At 40.6% G+C, this 20,608-nt stretch overlaps 1 protein-coding gene across 1 annotated transcript in view; it reads right to left on the bottom strand.

Annotated features, from left to right (window-relative positions):
- The window catches only part of gpr158a (G protein-coupled receptor 158a), a 674,726-nt gene that overhangs the window by 54,139 nt on the left and 599,979 nt on the right, over positions 1-20,608 (bottom strand). Inside the window, exon 8 of the mRNA XM_043690479.1 lies at positions 16,130-16,268. Within this exon, the coding sequence (XP_043546414.1) occupies positions 16,130-16,268 (139 nt within the window). The remainder of the gene's footprint in view (positions 1-16,129; positions 16,269-20,608) is intronic.

The raw sequence follows: 20,608 nt of genomic DNA, 5'->3' as shown, positions 1-20,608 counted from the left end.
CTGTTGAAATCCACATTGTTGCCCTGGGGTTGAAGTGTTCCGAGGCGGAAGGTGAGGCGTTCTTCCTCCAGGCGTCTGGTGGTGAGGGAGCGGCGGTGGAGGAGGCCCAGCACCTCCATATCCTCGGCAGAGTGGGGGGGGGAGTTGAAATGTTGGGCCACGGGGCGGTGTGGTTGATTGGTGCGGGTGTCCCGGAGTTGTTCCCTAAAGCGCTCTGCTAGGAGGCGTCCAGTCTCCCCAATGTAGAGGAGACCGCATCGGGAGCAACAGATACAATAAATGATATTGGTGGATGTGCAGGTAAAACTTTGATGGATGTGGAAGGCTCCTTTAGGGCCTTGGATGGAGGTGAGGGAGGAGGTGTGAGCACAGGTTTTGCAATTCCTGTCGTGGCAGGGGATTTTCCTGCTCCTTGGATGCTGCCTGAACTGCTGTGTTTTTCCAGCACCACTCTACTCCAGAATCTGGTTTAGTCAGTGGTTAGGGACTGTCAACAAAGCAGGTAAGGGGATCCAGAGGGCAAGAGTGCATGAGCCTCAGAATTTGCAATTATCCAAAAGGTTTAAGAATTTTTAAACTTGTTTGAGTCAGAGTGATATAGGCAGGGTGGGGTTGAATTAATTGACCATGGCACCATGGTACAGGAAGCCATTCACAAAATGGTAGGGAAAAGGAATGTAGTGATATAGGGAACAGGTGGGTGACACTGTTCTTTAAAGCAAAATGCATGAGTCCAAATAGGCTGTTGTCTGTCCTGTGCCAGTATTCAGAACATCTACTTTGGGCTGGAGAAGAATTTGCAATGAATGGGGTCCAGTGATCGTGGTACACCTTCGTATCAATGACAAGCAGAACTAGGAAAGAATTTCTGCTGAAAGAGTATGAAAATTAAAGTGCTAAATTAAAAAGCATCAAACTGAGGGACAGACCATATAATTGTACAAAGGTGAATAGCAAGGCAGATGATAGCTCAGAATATAAAGATTAGTAAACAATGACTAAAAGTTTAAACAAGACAAATAAATTAAAGTATAAGGGTAAGTCAGTGAAAATTGTAAAAACAGATAGCAAGAGTTTCCTTGGTAGACTGGAGGTTGGCTAATGTGGTGCCGCTGTCTAAGAAAGGTGGTAAGGAAAAGCCAGGGAACTATAGACCGGTGAGCCTGACATCGGTGGTGGGCAAGTTACTGCAGGAAATCCTGAGGGACAGGATTTACATGTATTTGGAAAAGCAAGGACTGATTAGGGATAGTCAACATGGCTTTGTACATGGGAAATTGTGTATCATTAACTTACTTGAGTTTTTTGAAGAAGTAATGAAGAAGATTGATGAGGGCAGAGCAGTGGATGTAGTCTATATGGATTTCAGTAAGGTGTTCGACAAGTTTCCTCATGGGAGACTGATGAGCAAGGTTAGATCATGTGGCATACAGGGAGAACTAGCCATTTGGATATAGAACTGGGTCAAAGGTAGAAGACAGAGGGTGGTGGTGGAGGGTTGTTTTTCAGACTGGAGGCCTGTGACCAGTGGAGTGCCACAAAGATTGTCACTGGATCCACTGATTTTTGTAATTTATATAAATGATTTGGATGTGAGCAAGGAGGTATGGTTAGTAAATTTGCAGATGACACCAAAATTGGAGGTGTAGTGGACAGTGAAGAGGGTTACCTCAGAGTACAATAGAATCTTGATCACATGGGCCATCAGGCCAAGGAGTGGCAGATGGAGTTTAATTTAGATAAATGTGAGATGCTGCATTTTGGAAAGGTAAATCAGAGCAGGACCTATACGCTTAATGGGAAGGGCCTGGGCAGTGTTACTGAACAGAGAGACGTTGGAGTGCAGTTTCATATTTCATTAAAAGCAGAGTCTCAGGTAGAGAGGATTGTGAAGAAAGCATTTGGTATGCTTTCCTTTATTAGTCAGAGCATTAAGTACAGGAGTTGGGATGTTATGTTGCAGCTGTACAGGACATTAGTTCGGCCATTTTTGGAATACTGCGTGTACTTCTGGTCTTCCTGCAATCGGAAGGATGTTGTGAAACTTGAAAACGGTTCAGAAAAGATTAATAAGGATGTTGCTGGGGTTGGAGGATTTGAGCTATAGGAAGAAGCTGAAAAGGCTGAGGCTGCTTTCCCTGGACTGTCGAAGGCTGAGGGATGAACTTATAGAGGTTTATAAAATGATGAGGGGCATGGATAGGATAAATAGACAAAGACTTCTCCCTGGGGTGGGGTAGTCCAGAACTAGAGGGCATAGGCTTAGGGTGAAGAGGAAAGATTTAAAAGGAACCTAAGGGACAACCTTTTCACACAAATGGTGGTGTGTGTATGGAATGAGCTGCCAGAGGAAGTGGTGGAGGCTGGGATAATTACAGCATTTAAAATGCATGTGGATGGGTATATGAATCGGAAGGGTTTAGAGGGATATGAGCCAAATACTGGCAAATAGGACGAGATTTATTTATGATATTTTGTTGGCATGGAAGAGTTGGACCAAGGGGTCTGTGTCCGTGCTGTACATCTCTATGTCTGTCCGAAATGGAAAAGTGTGAGGGCTAGTTCTCAAGAGGATAAAAATGACATTAATAGGAGATAATAAGGAAATGGCAGATGTATTGCTTCTGCCATGACTATACAGGATATAAAGGGCATCTCAGTAAGAGCAGTAAATCTGCAGGTTGAAGAAAGAGGGGAGCTTGGTGAAATTATAATCACTATAGGATCAGTACTGATAGAGCTGATAGAGCTGCAGAATGATAAATCTCTAGGTCCTGAGGAACTTCAGTCTAATGTTTTAAAAGACGTGGCAAATGAGCTAGTGTGTCTATTAATAAGGTCATAGAGTCAGACAGTTATACAGAACAGAAAGAGACCCTTTAGTCCATGCAGCCCAGATATCCTAAACTGGTCTTGTACCATTTGCCAGCATTTGGCCCATATCCCTTTCAACCCATCCTATTCATAAAGCTATCCAGATACCTTTTAAATGTTGTAGGTGTATCAGCCTCCATCACTTCCTCTGGCAGCTCATCCTCTGAGTGAAAATGTTGCCTGTCGGGTCCCTTTTAAATCTTTCCCCTCTCACCTTAAATCTGAGCCCTCTCGGTTTGGACTCGTCTACCTTGGAAAAAAAGTCTTTGGCTATTTGCCTTTCATGATTTAATAAACTTCCATAAAGTCACTCCTCAGCCCCTGATGCTCCAGGGAAAACAAGACCCGGTCTATTCAGTCTCTCCCTATGGCTTAAATCCTCCAATCCCAGCAACATTCTTACAAGTCTTTTCTGAACCCTTTCAAGTTTAACAACATCTTTCTGATAACAGGGAGATCAAAATTGAATGCAGTTATCTAAAGGTAGCTGTAACATGACATTTCGACTCCTGTATTCAATGTACAGACCAATGAAGGCAAGCATGCCAAATGCTTTCTTCATTACCCTATCTATCCTTGACTCCACTTTCAAGGAACTATGAACCTGCACTCTTACGTCCTTTTGTTCAGTAGTACTCCCCGGGACCTATTGTTAACTTTATAAGTCCTGCCTTGATTTGCCTTACCAAAATGCAACACATCACATTTATCTAAATTAAACCCCATCTTCATCTCCTCAGCCCATTGGCCCATTTGATCAAGATCCCATTGTACTCTGAGATAACCTTCTTCACTGTCCATTACACCTCCAATTTTGGTGTCATCTTATTAATTATACCTCCTATATTCACATCCAAATCATTTTGTAAATGATGAAAAGCAGTGGACCCAGCACCGATCCTTGTGACACACTGCTGGTCATAGGCCTCCAGTCTGAAAAGCAACTTTCAGACCAATTTTGTATCCAGTTGGCTAGCTCCCCTGGATCTAACCTTACTAACCAGTCTACTGTGCGAAACTTTGTCAAATACCTTGCTGAAATCCATATAGATAACGTCTACTGCTCTGCCCTCACCTATCTTCTTGGTCACTTCCTCAAAACTCTCAATCAAGTTCGTAAGGCATGATTTCCCACAGACAAAGTCATGTTCTCTCTCTATAATCTGTCCATGTCTTTCCAAAAGCATGTGAATCCTGTCCCTCAGAATCCTCTCCAACAATTTACCCAGCACTGATGTCAGGTTCACAGGTCTATAGTTTCCTGGCTTTACCGTACCACCTTTTAAAAATAATGACACCAAGTTAGGCAACCTCAATCTTCTGCTACCACACCCGTGGCTATCAATGATACAAATATCTCAACAAGGGGCCCAGCAATCACTTCCTTAGCTTCCCACAGAGTTCTGGGATACACCTGATCAGATCCCAGGGATTTATCTACCTTTATGCATTATAAAACCTCCAGCACTTCTTCTTCAGTAATATGGTCACTTTTCAAAATATCACTACTTTCTTTCCCAAGTTCCCTAGCTTCCATATCCTTTTCTACAGTAAATACTGATGCAAAATACACATTTAATATCTCATTCATCTCCTGTGGTTCCACAAACAGACAGCCTTGCTAATCTTAAAGTGGCCTATTATCTCCCTTGTTACTTTTTAATCCTTAACGTATTTGTAGAATCTCTTTGCATTCTCCTTAACTTTATTTGCCAAATATATCTCATGTTCCCTTTTGCTCTCCTGATTTCCCTCTGAAGTATACTCCTACTGTCCTTATACTCTTGCAGGGATTCACTTGATCCCCCCTGTCTCCACCTGATAAATGCCACCTCTTTTTTCTTGACTAGAGTCTCAATGTCTCCATTCATCCAGTATTCCCTACACCTACCAGCCTTGTCTTTTGTAATAACAGGAACATATTGTCTCTGGACACTCGTTATCTAATGTTTAAAGACTTCCCATTTTCCAACAGTCTCTTCACCAGCCAATAGCCTCACCTAATCAACTTTTGAAAGTTCTTGCCCAGTACCATCAAAATCGGCCTTCCTCCAATTCAGAACTTCAACTTTTAGATCCTGTCTATCCTTTTCCATCACTACTTTAAAACTAATAGAATTACGGACGCTTGCCCAAAGTGCACCCCCACTGTTAACTCAGTCACTTGCCCTGCCTTATTTCCCAAGAAAGGGTCAAATTTTGCTCCTCCTCCATTAGGTACATCCACACACTGAATAAGAAACTTTTCTTGTTCAATTCATTTCCATCCAAGCCCTCAAAACTATGGCAATCCCACTGTCTGTGTGGAAAGTTAAAATCATCTACTGTTACATCCCTATTATTCTTACAGATATCCGAGATCTGTTTCCATATTTGCTTCTCAATTTCCCACTGACTATTGGAGGATCTACAGTGCAATCCCAAAAAGGTGACCACCTGTTCCTCATTTCACAGTTCCACACTAATAATTTCCCTCGATGTACTCCCAGGAATATCCTCCCTAAACACAGCTGTAATATTATTCCTAATCGAAAACTCCCTCTCCTCTCTTGCCACCTTTTCTATCCTTCCTATAGAATTTACTACCCTCAAACGTTAAGCTGCCAGTCCTGCCTTTTGCTGGGCCACATTAATTGTGATATCCCAGTCTCATGTTCCCAACCAGGCTCTTACTTTATCTGCCTTACCTGTCAGGCCTCTCACATTGAAATAACTGCCTTACCTCGTTCTCTGCCTTGCTCTTGCCTGCATTGATTATTTGATTTGATCCTCTTCTGTACTTGCCTCAGACTTATCTCTTTTCTGACTATCACTTTGGATATTCCCCACCTCCTTACTAGTTTAAACCCTCCTGCATTGCTCTAGCAAACCTTCATGCCAGGATGTTGGTACCCTTCCAATTCACATGCAATCCATGTTTATACAGGTCACTTCTACCCCAGAAGAGATTCCAATGATCCAAAAACATGAAGCCCATGCCCCAGCTCCTCAGCCACTCTCACTAGCACAGGGCACCAAGAATAATCCTGATTTTACTACCCTCGATGATTTACATTTTAATCTCCTGTCTAACTTCCTATATTCTTTCTACAGAACCTCATCCCTTTCTCTTCCTATGTCATTGGTATCTTTGTGCACAACAATCTTTTGCTGGTCCCTCTCTCCTTTGAGAATATTCTGCACACTCTCCAAGAATTCCTTGATCCTGGCATCAGGGAGGCAATACCCCATTCTGATGTTTCACTGTCACCGCAGAAATTCCTGCCTGTGTCCCTGACGAGAGAGTCCCCTATCACAATTGGCCATGTGGAACCTGATATACTCCTCACTACAGAACAGCCAGTCTCAGTACCAGAAACCTGGCTATCAGTGCTATATTCCCCTGAGAGGCCATCATGCCTGACATTATCTAAAACAACATACTTGTTTGAGCTGGGGATACCTACAGGAGACTCCTGCACCAGCTGCCTACGCCTCCCACCTTTCCTAGCAGTAACCCATCTACCTGACTGTATCTACATTTATTTTACCTTCCTGAAACTGCCATCCATCACAACCCTGGCTCCGGTAAAATCCTCATGGCCTCTAAGTGCTGCTCCAACCAATCCACCTGATCCAATAGGATTAGCATCCAAACACACTTGCCACAGGCATAATCTCCAGGAACATTGAAACTCCCACATCTGACAGAAAGAGCATACCACTCAACTAAAGGCCAGCTCTGCACCTTAAACAATCTACAGACCCAGAATATACCCAACAAAACACAATACACTTTCTCAAAATCTCAGCATTAGGACAGTTCTACTGCTCAAAAACATTGCTCTAGAATAACTTAATATCTGTCTTTTATATTAAAAATTTAATCAAGAGACAGATCTCAGTAAAACATAAAATAAACCATCACCCTACATCCTATCATAGATTTACAACAAAAAATTAAGATTTATAAGTTTTAAAATCAAACACTTCGCTGATGAGGATCTGAAATCACTGATCACTCCCACTTGCTGTGTGTAGTTCGGATAATGAGGTCTCCTGAGGTCAGTTGTGAAACTGCACTTCACTGTTTTTCTTTGATTAATCTCTAGAGACATTTGTTATTTCGCAGTCAGCTGTGAAAGTCCAGTGCTTGGTTTTTTTGATGTATTCTTGTTGATTCTCTATAGCCATTCTCTGACCTCTACACATGGTCACTCTGCTGGAACTTCACCTCCTGTTCTCTCTCTCGTTCCTCTTGTTTCAAGTATCATTGTTTTTGATTTTCTTTTTAAGTTCCAAAAAACAATGCAAAACTTACAAAAACAGTAACTACTGTGCAAAAGAGTTGAGCAAATCACCTCCAGCACTGAAAAAAAACTTAAGAAAAGGAGCAGCATTTAGAGCTAGATCCTCACCCATGCACCATTTGTTTTTTAAGTTTCCAACATTAGTTTGATTCTGAAAAGGTTCCATGAGACTGGGAAGTAGCAAACATAACTTCACTATTCAAGAAGAGTGGGAGGCTGAAAACAGTAAACTATAGGTGAGTTAGCTTGATTGACGTCACGGGGAAGATCTTAGAATTGGTCGTGAAGGAGGTTACAACAGGTCACATGGAAAATCTCAAGGTAATTGGAAAGCGCCAGCGTGGTTTTATAAAAGACTGTCTGTTTAAATAGTGGTGAGAGCAGGAGGAATGTTTTATAAAGTCACTACCAGATTCCATGACACACTTTATGTCCAGTCCATCTCAGCCTGTCACTCTCTTAGGCTCTTTTTGTGTTGCCCAGGCCAACTCCCAATCTACCCTGCTCTCCTGAACCAACAATGGGAAGTATGGGCAGACATTTTAAAAGGTCAGGTCGGTGAAGCTGGATTTTCTCCCTATTCTGTGCACTTGGCCCAGGAAAGAGAATTACAACCTTAGAATCAGCACAGACCCAACAAGACTGATTACTTCCATCTGCCCTGTAAACCTGTATGGTTCTACATCAGTGGTTAAACATTTGAGATTTTGAATTCCAATTGTGATAACATTATATCCAATTATACTGAAAGATGCAGGCACATAAGTGAATCAGAATCCAAAATAAATACAATGGCAAGTTGTCTTACATGATGGAAAGCAACATTTTGTGCTATTCACAAAGGTCTAGAAGAGACAAGTGAATGGGCCAAATCTAATATTTACTCAATCTGCTTGAACAGAGCGACTTCAACATGTAGATTTACATAACATTGTATCTATTGTGACAGTTGCCCATTGCAGTACTGTACTGTAAGCAGTTTCCATTCAGATTCACTCTGTTTTATGGGCAAAGCTTACTGAAGAAGCCTGTGGTCACAAATATTTTCTTTTCCCTGCCAGCAAGGTTAATTGGCAGCTATTAATGTGACAATGATAAGTTTAATAAAATCAGCACACCCCATGTTTAGATTGAACTGTACTGACTGCTAATTAACTGCACACATTTGAAGAGCTGTCCTTGGCAGAATACTTGAAGTGCTTCTCTGCATTACAAATATGCAAAATTTGATTCAGTTGACCATTAATGGTAGATTATGGATGTAACACTTCAAGCTGCATTTTTCAATGTGGCTGTTATTCATTCCCAAGTGAGAGAAAAAGGGAAAATGACAGGGAGTATGATGGTAAATAAAAAAGTATGCAGCAGGTTAGCAGGTGTGCAGAAGGGTTTAATTTCAAGGCAGACTATGAAAGAAGCAAAAAACGAAGGATAACTCAGGAGATATTATTAGAGATGTTGGACATCAAGAGGGTAAGAAAGCTAGTGTAAAGGCACTTGAATGCTCGTAGCATTCATAACAACGATGAGTTAACGACACAAATCATTATGAATGAATATGATTTGGTAGCCATTACAGAGACATGGTTACAGGATGGTCATGACTGGGAGTTAAATATCCAGTGTATCAGACTATTTGGAAGGACAGATAGGAAGGTAAGGGAAGTGGTGCAGCTCTGATATTCAAGTACAACATCAGGGCGGTGCTAAGAGATGATATAGGTTCTCTGGAGAATGAGATTGAATCCATTTGGGTGGAAATTAGAAATTCTAAGAGGAAAAAGTCATTGATAGGCATAGACTGTAGGTCACTAAATAATGACATCACACTGGGGTGGGGATTAAACAATGAAATAACTAATGGCTGTAAAAATGGTGTCATAATTATCATGGAGGATTTTAATCTACATGTAGATTGGTCGAACCAGCTCTGTCAGGATAGCCTTGAGGAGGAGTATATTGAGTGTATCTGTGGTAGTTTTCTTGAACAGTATATAATGGAAGTGACGAGAGAGCAAGCTATCCTAGATCTGGCTCTGTTTAATGAGACAGGAATAATTAATAACCTCATAGTTAGGGATCCTCTTGGAAAGTGTGATCACAGTATGGTTGAATTTAGAGTATAGATGGAGAATGTGAAGATAAAATCCAATAGCAGGGTCATGTGCTTGAACAAGGGATCTACAATGGAATGAGGGAGGACCTGGCTAAAGTAGATGGAGAACAAAGGTTTTATGGTGGGACAGTTGACAAGCAGTGGAGGACTTTCAAAGCAATTTTTCAAAGTGCTCAGCAAAAATATATTCCAATGAAAAGGAAGGATTTGGGTGTCTAAGGAAATAAGGGAGGCTATCAAATTGAAAGAGAAGGCATACAAAGTGCCAAGAACAGCATGAAACTAGAAGATTGGGAAAGCTCTAAAGGTCAACAGAAAGCCACAAAAAGAGCTATAAAAAAAAGTAAGGTAGAACATGAGAAAAAACTTGCACAGAATATAAAGACAGATAGCAAACGTTTCCATAAATAAATAAATAAATGAAAAACAGTGGCTAAAGTAAATGTTGAGAAGTGGAATTTAGTTATGGGATATGATGAAATGGCCAAGAATTTGAACAGGTATTTTGTATCAGTCTTCACAGTGGAGGATGCTAATAACATGTCAGTAATTGATAAACAGACAAAGGGAGGTGAGGACCTGGAAACAATCATTATTATGGAAGAGGTAGTGTTGGGCAAGCTAATGGAGCTAAGGATAGACAAGTCTCCTGGCCCTGATGCATCCCAGGGTGGTAAAAGAGATGGTGGGAGAAATAGCAGGTACACTGGCGGTGGTTTTCCAAACTTTGCTGGACTCTGGGATAGTTCCAGCAGATTGGAAAACAGCAAATGTGACACCACTGTTTGAAAAGGGAGGTAGACAAAAGATGGGGATTTATGGATCGGTATGTTTAACCTCTGTAATGGGGAAGATGCTTGAATGTATTATCAAGGGAGATCTGGCAAGATATCACAATAGAAATTGTCCCATTGGGCAGATGCAGCATGGGTTCATTAAGGACAGGTCATGCTTGACAAATCTTTTCGAATTCTATGAAGACATTACAAGCAAAGTGGACAATGGGGACCCAGTGGATGTAGTGTACCTAGATTTCCAAAAGGCCTTCAACAAGGTGCTGCATAAGAGGCTGCTGCATAAGATAAAGATGCATGGTGCTATAGGTAAAGTATTAGAGGATTGGCTGACTAACAGGAAACAAAATGTGGGGATAAGTAAGTGCTATTCTGGGTGGTAATCAATAATTAGTGATGTACCTCAGGGATTGCAGTTGGGACTGCAATTATTTACAATTTATATAGATGATTTGGAGTTGGGGACCATGTGTAGAGTGTCAGTTTGCAGATGACACTAAGATGAGTGGCAGAGCAAAGTGTGCAGAGGACTGTGAAACCTTGCAGAGGATACATTGAGTAAGTAGACAAAGGTCTGGCAGATGGAATACAATGTTAATAAATGTGAAGTCGTACATTTTGGTAGGAGTAACAGTAAAAAGGACTATTGTTTGAATGGTAAAAAGTTGCAAAATGCTGCTATGCAGAGAGACCTGGGTGTCCTTGTGCATGAATCGCAGAGGGTTGGTCTGTACGTATAATATATAATTAGGAAGTCAAATAGAATTTTGTCCTTTATTGCTAAAGGGATTGAGTTTAAAAGCAGAGAGATGATGTTGCAGCTGTACAGGGTGCTGGTGAGGCCACACATGGAGTACTGTGTGCAGTTTTGGTCTCCCTACTTAAGAAAGAATGCACTGGCACTAGAAAGAGTGCAAAGGAGGTTCCCTAGGCTGATTCAGGAGTTGAGGGGGTTGGCTTATGAGGAGAGGCTGTGTAGACTAGGATTATATTCATTGGAATTCAGAAAAATGAGGGGGGATCTTATAGAAACATATAACATTTTGAAGGGAATAGATAAGATAGAATTGGAGATGATGTTTCCATTAGCAGGCGAAGCCTGGACAAGATGGTGTAGCATCAAGATTAGAGGGAGTAGGTTTAGGACTGAATTGAGAAGGAACTTCTTCACCCAGAGGGTTGTGAATCTATGGAAGTCCCTGCCCAGCAAAGTAGTTGACACTATTTCCGTAAGCATTTTTAAAGCTAAAGTAGATTTTTTTGAACAATAAAGGAATTAAGGGTTATGGTGAGAGGGCGGGTAAGTGGAGCTGAGTCCATAAAAAGATCAGCCATGATCTAATTGAATGGCGGAGCAAGGCCAAAGGGCCAGATGGCCTACTCTTGTTGTTAGTTCTTATGTTCTTATGTTCAAGTGGTTGAAGTGGGTGAATTACATGCAACACTTGAGTGTCAACACATTATCATAATATTGTATAGCTCCAGCTAAAGACTTAGAGATGTGCTGGGACAACTCTAATGTTGGATGTAAAAAATTGCAATGCAGGTAGAATTACAAGTGCTTGGCTTACTAATATGTTTGCAGCCATCTCACTCTGCATACTCCTAATCACTCTGTTTTGAAGTTTCACACTGACGGTGTCATATTATAACTGGGAGGTTTTCACAGAAATATCTAGCAGCATCATCAGATACAAGCAAACATATCTAATTTATGTAATTTTTATTCACAGCTTCATTTAGAATGATGGATTTTGCATATACCTTAATGAGAATTAGGGACACTAGCCCTGAAAACCCCCAGGGAGAGAGTGAGAGAAGCACAATAGTAGGAATGGGAACCCCAGATATTCCAAGGATGCGAATGTCCAGACTAATTTAACAATAGGACCTCATTATCATTTTCTTCTTCTGTTTCTGGTGAGGTGGTTGGCAGTTATGAGAACGAGTCATAAGTTTTTGTGTAGCAAAACCATTGCACTTTCTTTATTAACAGACTTTTAATTTTATTGTGCACCGCACGTAGAGAACATGTTTTCCTTGTACAGTTAAATAATTGGAATTTGGAAAGCAAATAGGGATAACTTTCACTCGGCCTTATCCTTTGAGTCAGCTGTGTATAAATCAAGTCCTTTGCCCATTCATGAAACATGACAAGCCACTTGCGTTAATTTCTGCGATGCTGTATTGGAGGGGGAGAAATAAATTGGGATTGACTAGTTACATGTGATATGAATATTATATGAGTTCACTGATCAGGAACAGGACAGGAAATCTAATGTTCCTTCTTAAAGGGGAGGGCTTCTCTCCCCCACATCGGAGACATGAAATGATTGAAATCAAGAATTAGACTGTAAAACGTCATTCCATGTTTCTTGATTATATTATCAATTTTGCTTCAATTGGAAATATAACTTTTGTTAACTTATGCCATGATTTGCTGTTCAACCTATTTTTTTGTCTGGTTGACCTGTTGAGAGATGTTATTATATATCTCTGGAGTATTTGGGACTTGAACCCAGGCTTTCCCAGCCCAGGGATTGGGACACTACCACTGTGCCATAATGGTGCCCTTAAATCCTGCTGCCAATGAGAGTGTGTGGGTTATTTATATTCAAAAACTCAAGCTGAGGGGCCGAATACTGAATCCCTGCTCGGAGGACACTGCTAACATTGAAAAGAATGAAAAAGGTAAGGAAGGTGTGGAAATGGTGATATAGGTGACACAAAGCTTCTTAAAGAGTCAGGATTGTGGAATGAAAAACAATGGAAGGCTGTGGGGTTGGTGTAGGTGGAGTAGTGGAATTACATTGTCAAAAATGAAGGGAAAGAACATTTTAATTGCACATTTTATGTCCTTAGAAATTGGAGCTGTTCAGGTCCATGATACCAATTTTCCCATTACCTGGGATACTGTCAGCCAGACCCTATAAACATCCTTCAGTCTGTCATTCCTTCCTTCAAAACCTCCTCAAAACCTAAATCTTTTACTAAGCTTTTAGTCACTTTTCATAATCTCCCCTTCTTTGCTTCAGTGTCAATTTTTGTCTGATTACATTCCCACAAGCACCTTGGGATGCTTTTCACATTAGATGTGCAATATAACTGCAAGTTGTGGTTGCCATTCTTGAGTTGCATTCCACAATGTGTCATTTTAACCTTAGATTTAGTTTCAGCTTTAATCATTTCTAAAAGCTTCTGTGCCAGATTCAAAGGAAAATGATGAGTAAAATTAGATTTCTTGCACCAGCTCCTCGCTGGTAGAATTCTGTGGGGGGAAGAACCTTTTTAGACATTATATATATAGTCAGCTGTAAAAGTAATTGCAATTCAGATGAGGCAATGTTATTTTATTCAACTATTAAATTGCACTGACAAAATCCTGAACAGAAAATTTAAACAGCCAGTGAAAACAGATTAACTATATTTGAATAAAGTGGAAAGAATCAATGTCTGCATATTTTTTTTCCCTACAATATTGTAACAGCTCTAATCCTGCAATCTGTCAGGAGCTAAAAGCTTTATATTTGCAACTCTGGGCTTGTTGAACTGAAGAAGCATGTGCAAAATTCATGAATTACACAGCTCACATGCATGCACGGAAAGTGGTATTGGAGCTAATGTACATGTGCTAAGGTGCAACACATACTGTATTATAGCAGCAGGTGATTAGACTTGGATTACCCAAACGTGTAATAGTAATTATCGAACTAGAAAACAGGGATTAAACAGTTTACATTTAGGTATGTGGTTATTTCAGTGTCACACAAATATTTGTTCACATGGTGGATTCCAATTATTATTGTCATTTCAGTGTACAACACAAAGAAATTGCGCCTTAAAAATGATAGTGTTTCACTGCAGTAGGATGTGCCATGCAGGGTTAAATTTAAGGGAGACAATTTTATAATAAACCAAAGATTAAAATAGTGCTATCATCGTTCAAAGAAGTGAACAGAATATTCTGCTTGACCAAGTGATCACTCATAATTTCATCCCTAACAAAATTCCAGGGTCATTCAGTTTGAAGCCAAAATAAAAGGTGATTTTGTTTTGTTTCTCCTCTGAATGTGTTCCTGAAAAACCTGCAGAAACGAAAGTTGTATTTTCTATAATGAAACAAAGAACTGCATATGCGTTTTATTTTCTGTTTGAGACCTTGAAGCCTTCAGGACTCAATTCTGAGTTCAATAATTTTAGTACCTGAACACCTTCTTCTATGTCCTTTACCCACCCCCATAACTTGTCATGACAAGCTGCTTACAGCGTAGCCATTCCATTTTTGCCTATTTATGGTCTCCATTATCAGCTTTTCTTTCTTAGCAGCATACTATCATCTATCCCTTTGCCTAACTGTTGTTCTCCATTCTGGACTCCATCTCTGCCTAACTGCTTATTCCTTTCCATTCTTCCCATCACCCTTCTTCAGCTATATACCATCTTTTCCTGGCTACCATCATCTCCGAAGAAGGGTCAGTGACTCAAAATGTTAACTCTGCTTTCTCTCCACAGATGCTGCCAGACATGCTGAGTTTCTCCAGCAATTTATGTTTTGGGTAAGCATTTATTTCACTGCTTCAAACAGAGGTTTGATACAACAGGTCTTCTATAATTTGCGGTTAGTGCTGCTGTTATTTTTGCACAATTCTCAATTAGATTGGACACTTTAGAAAGAACTAGAGAACATCAGAGATTGAAGTGACACCACACTGTGTTAATAATGAAGGCATCAGAACGAAATTCTTCAGTAGATGACTTTGGTAATATGTTTAGAGCAAAGAAAGTAAGCACATTAAAAGCTTCATTAAATTAGTGGATTAAAGGAAGCTTACATTCAAGCATATGTGTTCCTCCCCATAGCACTCAGTGTACATTACAGCTTTACTGATGACTAGTCTCATAACACTACTGTGGACAATCAACATGGAAAAAGCTAACAGTGAGAAAGGAATTGTTCTGGCTACATTTATTTAGTCCTTTTCATGATGTTGCTCTATATAGCTACCAGTGCAATACGAATTCCCCACTGTTATCACCAAAGCAACTAATCATAAGTTATAATTTTAAAAATTAATTAGTTACAAGCAGGGGCATGGTGGCCTAGTGATAATGTCACTAGGTAATCCAGAAGCTGAGTCTAACACCTGGGGATATGGTTCAAATGATGATGTAATTTGAATTTTAAAATGTCTGAAAAAAACAAAACTAACCTGATGATCTTCATGCAACCTCTGTTGTTAAAACAAAGCCCAACTAGTTCCCTAATACACTTTAGGGAAGGAAATCTATCAATCTTAGCAGGTCTGGTTTACATTCCAGACCCATAATATGGTTAAAATATAGAATCTAGGATAGACAATTTGGCATTTTGAGCCTTCTCTTCCATTCAACATGATCATGGCTGATCCTACAATTCAGTGCTGTATTCCTACAATCTCCCTAGACCCTCTGATGCCTTTAATATCTAAAGATTTAGCAATCTTGAATCTTTACTGCCCTCTGGGCAAGTAGGCAATCCATTTTGGCCTTACTAGCAACATCCACTTCCCACAGATAAATTTCAAAATGAAATCAGATGAGTGTGCACATGGTTGCTTGTAATATTTGTGCAGGGAATCTTCATAAAACCAGGCCACATGCCACAAGGAGGAGTTCTGGCTGTGACCAGTGCATGAAATCAGGGTCATCACAGCCTGTGCTGTAAAGTCTCACACTTCTGATCTTCAGTGGCAGTCCTCAAGATATGTTACTGCTAATATCAATAGACCATTGGTACATTAGTTGACTGCACTACAGCTCAAAGCTACCTTGTGTAAGGAAGGTTAGTCAAAAAAACAGAAGGAACCAGAATGAAAAAGGCATTACAGATAAAGCATTTGTGTGGCATGAATTGGGTAAATATATGAAGCACTTTTGCAAGAATTTTCCTCTCACTCCAATCATTTTGAAAAAAGGAATTAAAAAGTACATCCCCGGTCCTCACCTCCACATCTCTCCCCCCACAACTCTCCATGTAGCTTTTAGAAATTAGCTTTAAGAGCTAGCAGTCTTCTTACCTGATGGTATGGAATACAGCAGATATAATGAGTTCATTATGGACAGCTACAGCCATATAGCGTGGTTCATGAAATGCTGATGGGACTGTCCGTACTGCATAGCAGAGATATACCCCCCAGAGGAGGAACAGAAATTCAGCTGCAGAAGAAAAAGCAGAGAAGGAATGGAGTGACTTTGAACTTCAGGCATAATCTGAAAATAAAGTAGAATAAGCCAAGCTATTTTGCATATAACTCAATATGAAAGATTTCAAAACACAGTAAAAATATAATTCCATCTATCTACTGCATCACAGTCCTCAAACAACAGGAAGAATTAATTCCTTTCTGTATCAAATCTATAGGATTGAGTTTCTTTCAACTCTCAATCTTGAAAGTTTCATTGCCTCTTTCTTCACTAGTGACACAACTAAGCTTAGACTTTCTCAGCTCCAAATAATCCTTTTTGGGTTCCAACCAAACACTTCCGATCTTGAGATTTCACACTAAAACCCTCAAAGTGAGATCATCTAATTCCTAACAGTTCTAAAATTTCTCCTTTCTTCAGGAAACAAAATACATCACACTTCTACCAGGAATTAATGATTTTTAAGTTATGGATTTTTTTACTTTTGCAAATAAAGCCTGACCCTTCAACATGAAAAGCAAGCTAATGCTCCTTCATGTTTACAAAAAGAAGCAAAGTAATGATTTTTAATGAAGTTTAAATTTGCATAGGCACTTGGAAAAGAACTGCTTAATAAAATTGAAGGGAAAATAATCACAAATTTGAATTTCAACACGTGAAATGATTGTATATCTCTGAGAATGGTATAATCAAAGGGTGTCAGTGCAAGTGTTAATGCTGAGCTGGCTCAGAGTTCAGGACACTCTTTCAGTTACATCTTGTATTCTTTTTATTCTTAAACTATTCAAAGTAGCTCCAGATTTTGGCGACTGTTGAAGCTTTTCACTGTATTTAACTGTATTAATCATGTAAAACGCAAGTGGCAATAAATACATCTTTCTTTAATTCAATTCATTCATGAACGAGGACACAGTGGTTGGAACGTCAATTCATATTGCTTGAGGGCAATAGGACAAATTCACTTCCTTGATTTCTGTACTGTGATTTCCTGCTCTCAGATTCACAGGCAAGCTGCAAGTGGAGTTAGCTGTCTCAGTGCAAGAAGAAAGAGGACATTTGGAGGGACAGGAATTACACAGTTCCTTTATTTCATCTGATAGTAATAATGGACTTGAAATAAGCTCATCTCCAATACAGGACCATTAATTTTCTGTTGGTATGTAGAGTTAGGAAAGCATGTACTCCAATTAAACTCATGCTTATCTGAATTTCTTGCATGAGGGATCATTTAATCATAGTGCTGAGGTGCACCAGTTTCTCGGAGGGATTTTTGCTGTTGGGCCGAGCAAGAGTTCTATACCGTATTTTACCAAAGTTACCTTATGAACTACATACTCTGCCCCATGCTGTCTCTCTAGTCTGATTTCTGCCCTACCTTACCACATGCCATTTCAGTAACAACTTGCCATTCAGCAGAATTCACTGGCAGCCGTTGCACTTGCACCATCTTTAAAAATATAATGTGCAACCAGCCAAGCACTGTCAGTGCAGAGCAGCCCTGTACAGATCCTGATAATTGCCTGTGACATGGCAGACATAAGGAAATTAGTGGTCCAGTCTGCCTTCATGTTCCTGAGACTCGAGCTGTAGAGGATGGCGATGATGCAAAACCTCCTCCTCCCACTGGGCCAGCAGTGGAGACACCAGAACATCAAATAATGCCAGCCTGGTCAGAGGCTTGGGTTAAAGCAATTTCAAATTGTCTGCATGAATGCCCAGCACTACAGGAAGCAGGCCAATATCCTTATCCAATCTACCAGGGTCACTTCCAATATCTTCTCTCTGGTACCTAAATGCTCATTCAAATTCTGCTATTCTACTCTCCTCCCACCAAAGCTTATGGTCTACCACATTAACTTTTGCCTGCAACAGATTCCTCACGTGGTATCACCCATCACAAATCCCAACACTATTAACCATATATGTTCTCTGTGCTAGACAAAAGTGAGTACTGCAGATGCTGGAGGTTAGAGTCAAAAGTGTGATGCCGGAAAAACACAGCAGCTCAGGCAGCATCCGAGGAGCAGACAAATCGATGATTTTCCTGCTCTCTGTGCTGCCCACTCACTCATTTAGGAAACTTCTACACTTGCACCAACAGTAATAGCCGAGCCACTTTCATTTCCCATAATATGTATCTCAGTCTCATTTCAGGGGAAAATCAGCCACATAGGTTAGTAAAAGTCTAGACGGGTGATGTTGTGTTCCTCATTTGGCTCCTCACCTCTTATAAAAAGAGCATCCTGACTCTGACTACCTTTAGGAGGGCCCAGATGGTACCAGAGGCTATCTTTGACTAAGTGCACCAGGAACCTCTCTGTAAAGGCTTTTTTTGTTTTAACAGAAGCCTCGTAACAACCATGAGAAACTTCCTGGCTTTGTATCTAGACTAAATGGCATGGCAAGATAGCAGTACTGTCAGGCCACAGGATATTATTAAATTGGAGAGGGTTCAGAAAAGATTTATTAGGATGTTGCTGGTACTGGAGGGTTTGAACTATAAGGAGAGGCTGGAAAGGCTGGAACCTTTTTCACTGGAGCGATGGAGTTGAAGGATGACCTTACAGAAGTTTATAAAATGATGAGGGGCATAGATAAAGTGAATAACAAAGGTCTTCTCCCTAGGGTAGGGTAGTTCAAAGCCAGGAAGCATTTCTTTAAGGTCAGAGGAGAAAGATTTAAAAGGGACATGAGGGGCAATGTTTTCACACTGGGATGGTTCGTATGTGGGATGAACTGCCAATGGAAGTAGCAAATGCAAGTATAGTAACAACATTTAAAAGACATTTGGACAGGTAGACAAATAAGGAAGATTTAGAGGGATATGGGCCAAACACAGGCAAATGGGATGAGTTTTGCTTTGGGAAACACTATTGGCATGGATGAGTTGGACCAAAGGGTCTGTCTCCGTGTTGTATGATTCTGTGACTCTGGGGTGGGATGCTGTGACAATCCAGGTAGGTTCAGATGGAGTGAGTACGGTGAGAGCAACCGGGCTAATCCACGAGCTGGGTGTGTGTCCCTGAGTACACAGTTTGTATTTTTCTTTCATTTGTGGGATCTGTTTGTCGCTGGCTGGGCCAGTATTATTGCCCATCCCTATTGCTCTTGAGAAGGTGGTGGTGAGCTGCTTTCTTGAACCGAGGCAGTCTACATGCTGGTTGTAGGCCCATAATGCCATTAGGGAGGGAATTCCAGGATTCTGTCCTAGTGACAGTAAAGGTGGGAAGGCAGATTATCGGTTCAGCCACAATCTCATTGTTTGGCGGAGCAGACTCGTTGGGATGACTGGCCTAATTCTACTCCTATGACTTATGATCTTTGACAAATGAAAATTTGTTGACATAGAGCCAAATTGACATCTGTCCTCAGTGTTATGTGATCAGTATATGAACATACATATTTTGAGCAAGTGTAAAGTGATCAACATTTTGAGTCCGCTCCACCATTCAGTAAGTTTGTGGCTGATCTGATTACTCCTCATATCCCCTTCACTCTCTTACTTACTAAAGAATGTAACTACTTCTGCCTTAAAAATATTCATAGTCTGTTTCCACAACATTTTTGGAAGAGAGTTTCAAAGCCTTGTGACCTTGTTTTAGAACAACTTTCTCCTCATCAGTCTTAAATAAGTGAGCCCTGATTCTTAAATAGTGACCCCGAGTCAGCGATGCCCAAAACCTCAGAATGAATAACATAAAATTATATTTTGAAGCTTTAATATGCAAACTATTCAATAAAGTATAAGTAAAAGGATCTGACTTTTATAAATTAGTGAGCGTGTGCTCAGTAGAGAGGCAAGGTGGAAGTGGGTACTGCAGATGCTGGAGATTAGAATCAGGATTAGAGTGGTGCTGGAAAAGCACAGCAGGTCAGGCAGTGTCCGAGGAGCAGGAAAATAGATGTTTCAGGCAAAGGCCCTTCATCAGGAAGGGCTAATGAACGGCTTTTGCCTGAAACGTGGTGCCACTGTTTAAGAAGGGCGGTAAGCCAGGGAACTATAGACCAGTGAGCCTGAACTCGGTGGTGGACAAGTTGTTGGAGGGAATCCTGAGGAACAGGATGTACATGTATTTGGAAAGGCAAGGAGTGATTCGGGATAGTCAATACGGCTTTGTGCGATGGGAAATCATGTCTCACAAACGTGATTGAGTTTTTTGAAGAAGTAACAAAGAAGATTGATGAAGGCAGAGCAGTAGATGTGATCTATATGGACTTCAGTAAGGTGTTCAACAAAGTTCCCCATGGGAGACTGATTAGCAAGGTTAGATCTCATGGAATACAGGGAGAACTAGCCATGTGGATACAGAACTGGCTCAAAGGTAGAAGACAGAGGGTGGTGGTGGAGGGTT

Source organism: Chiloscyllium plagiosum, chromosome 5 (assembly GCF_004010195.1).
Source record: "Chiloscyllium plagiosum isolate BGI_BamShark_2017 chromosome 5, ASM401019v2, whole genome shotgun sequence".
NCBI lineage: Eukaryota > Metazoa > Chordata > Chondrichthyes > Orectolobiformes > Hemiscylliidae > Chiloscyllium > Chiloscyllium plagiosum.
This window is presented reverse-complemented; position numbering and strand designations above follow the sequence as displayed.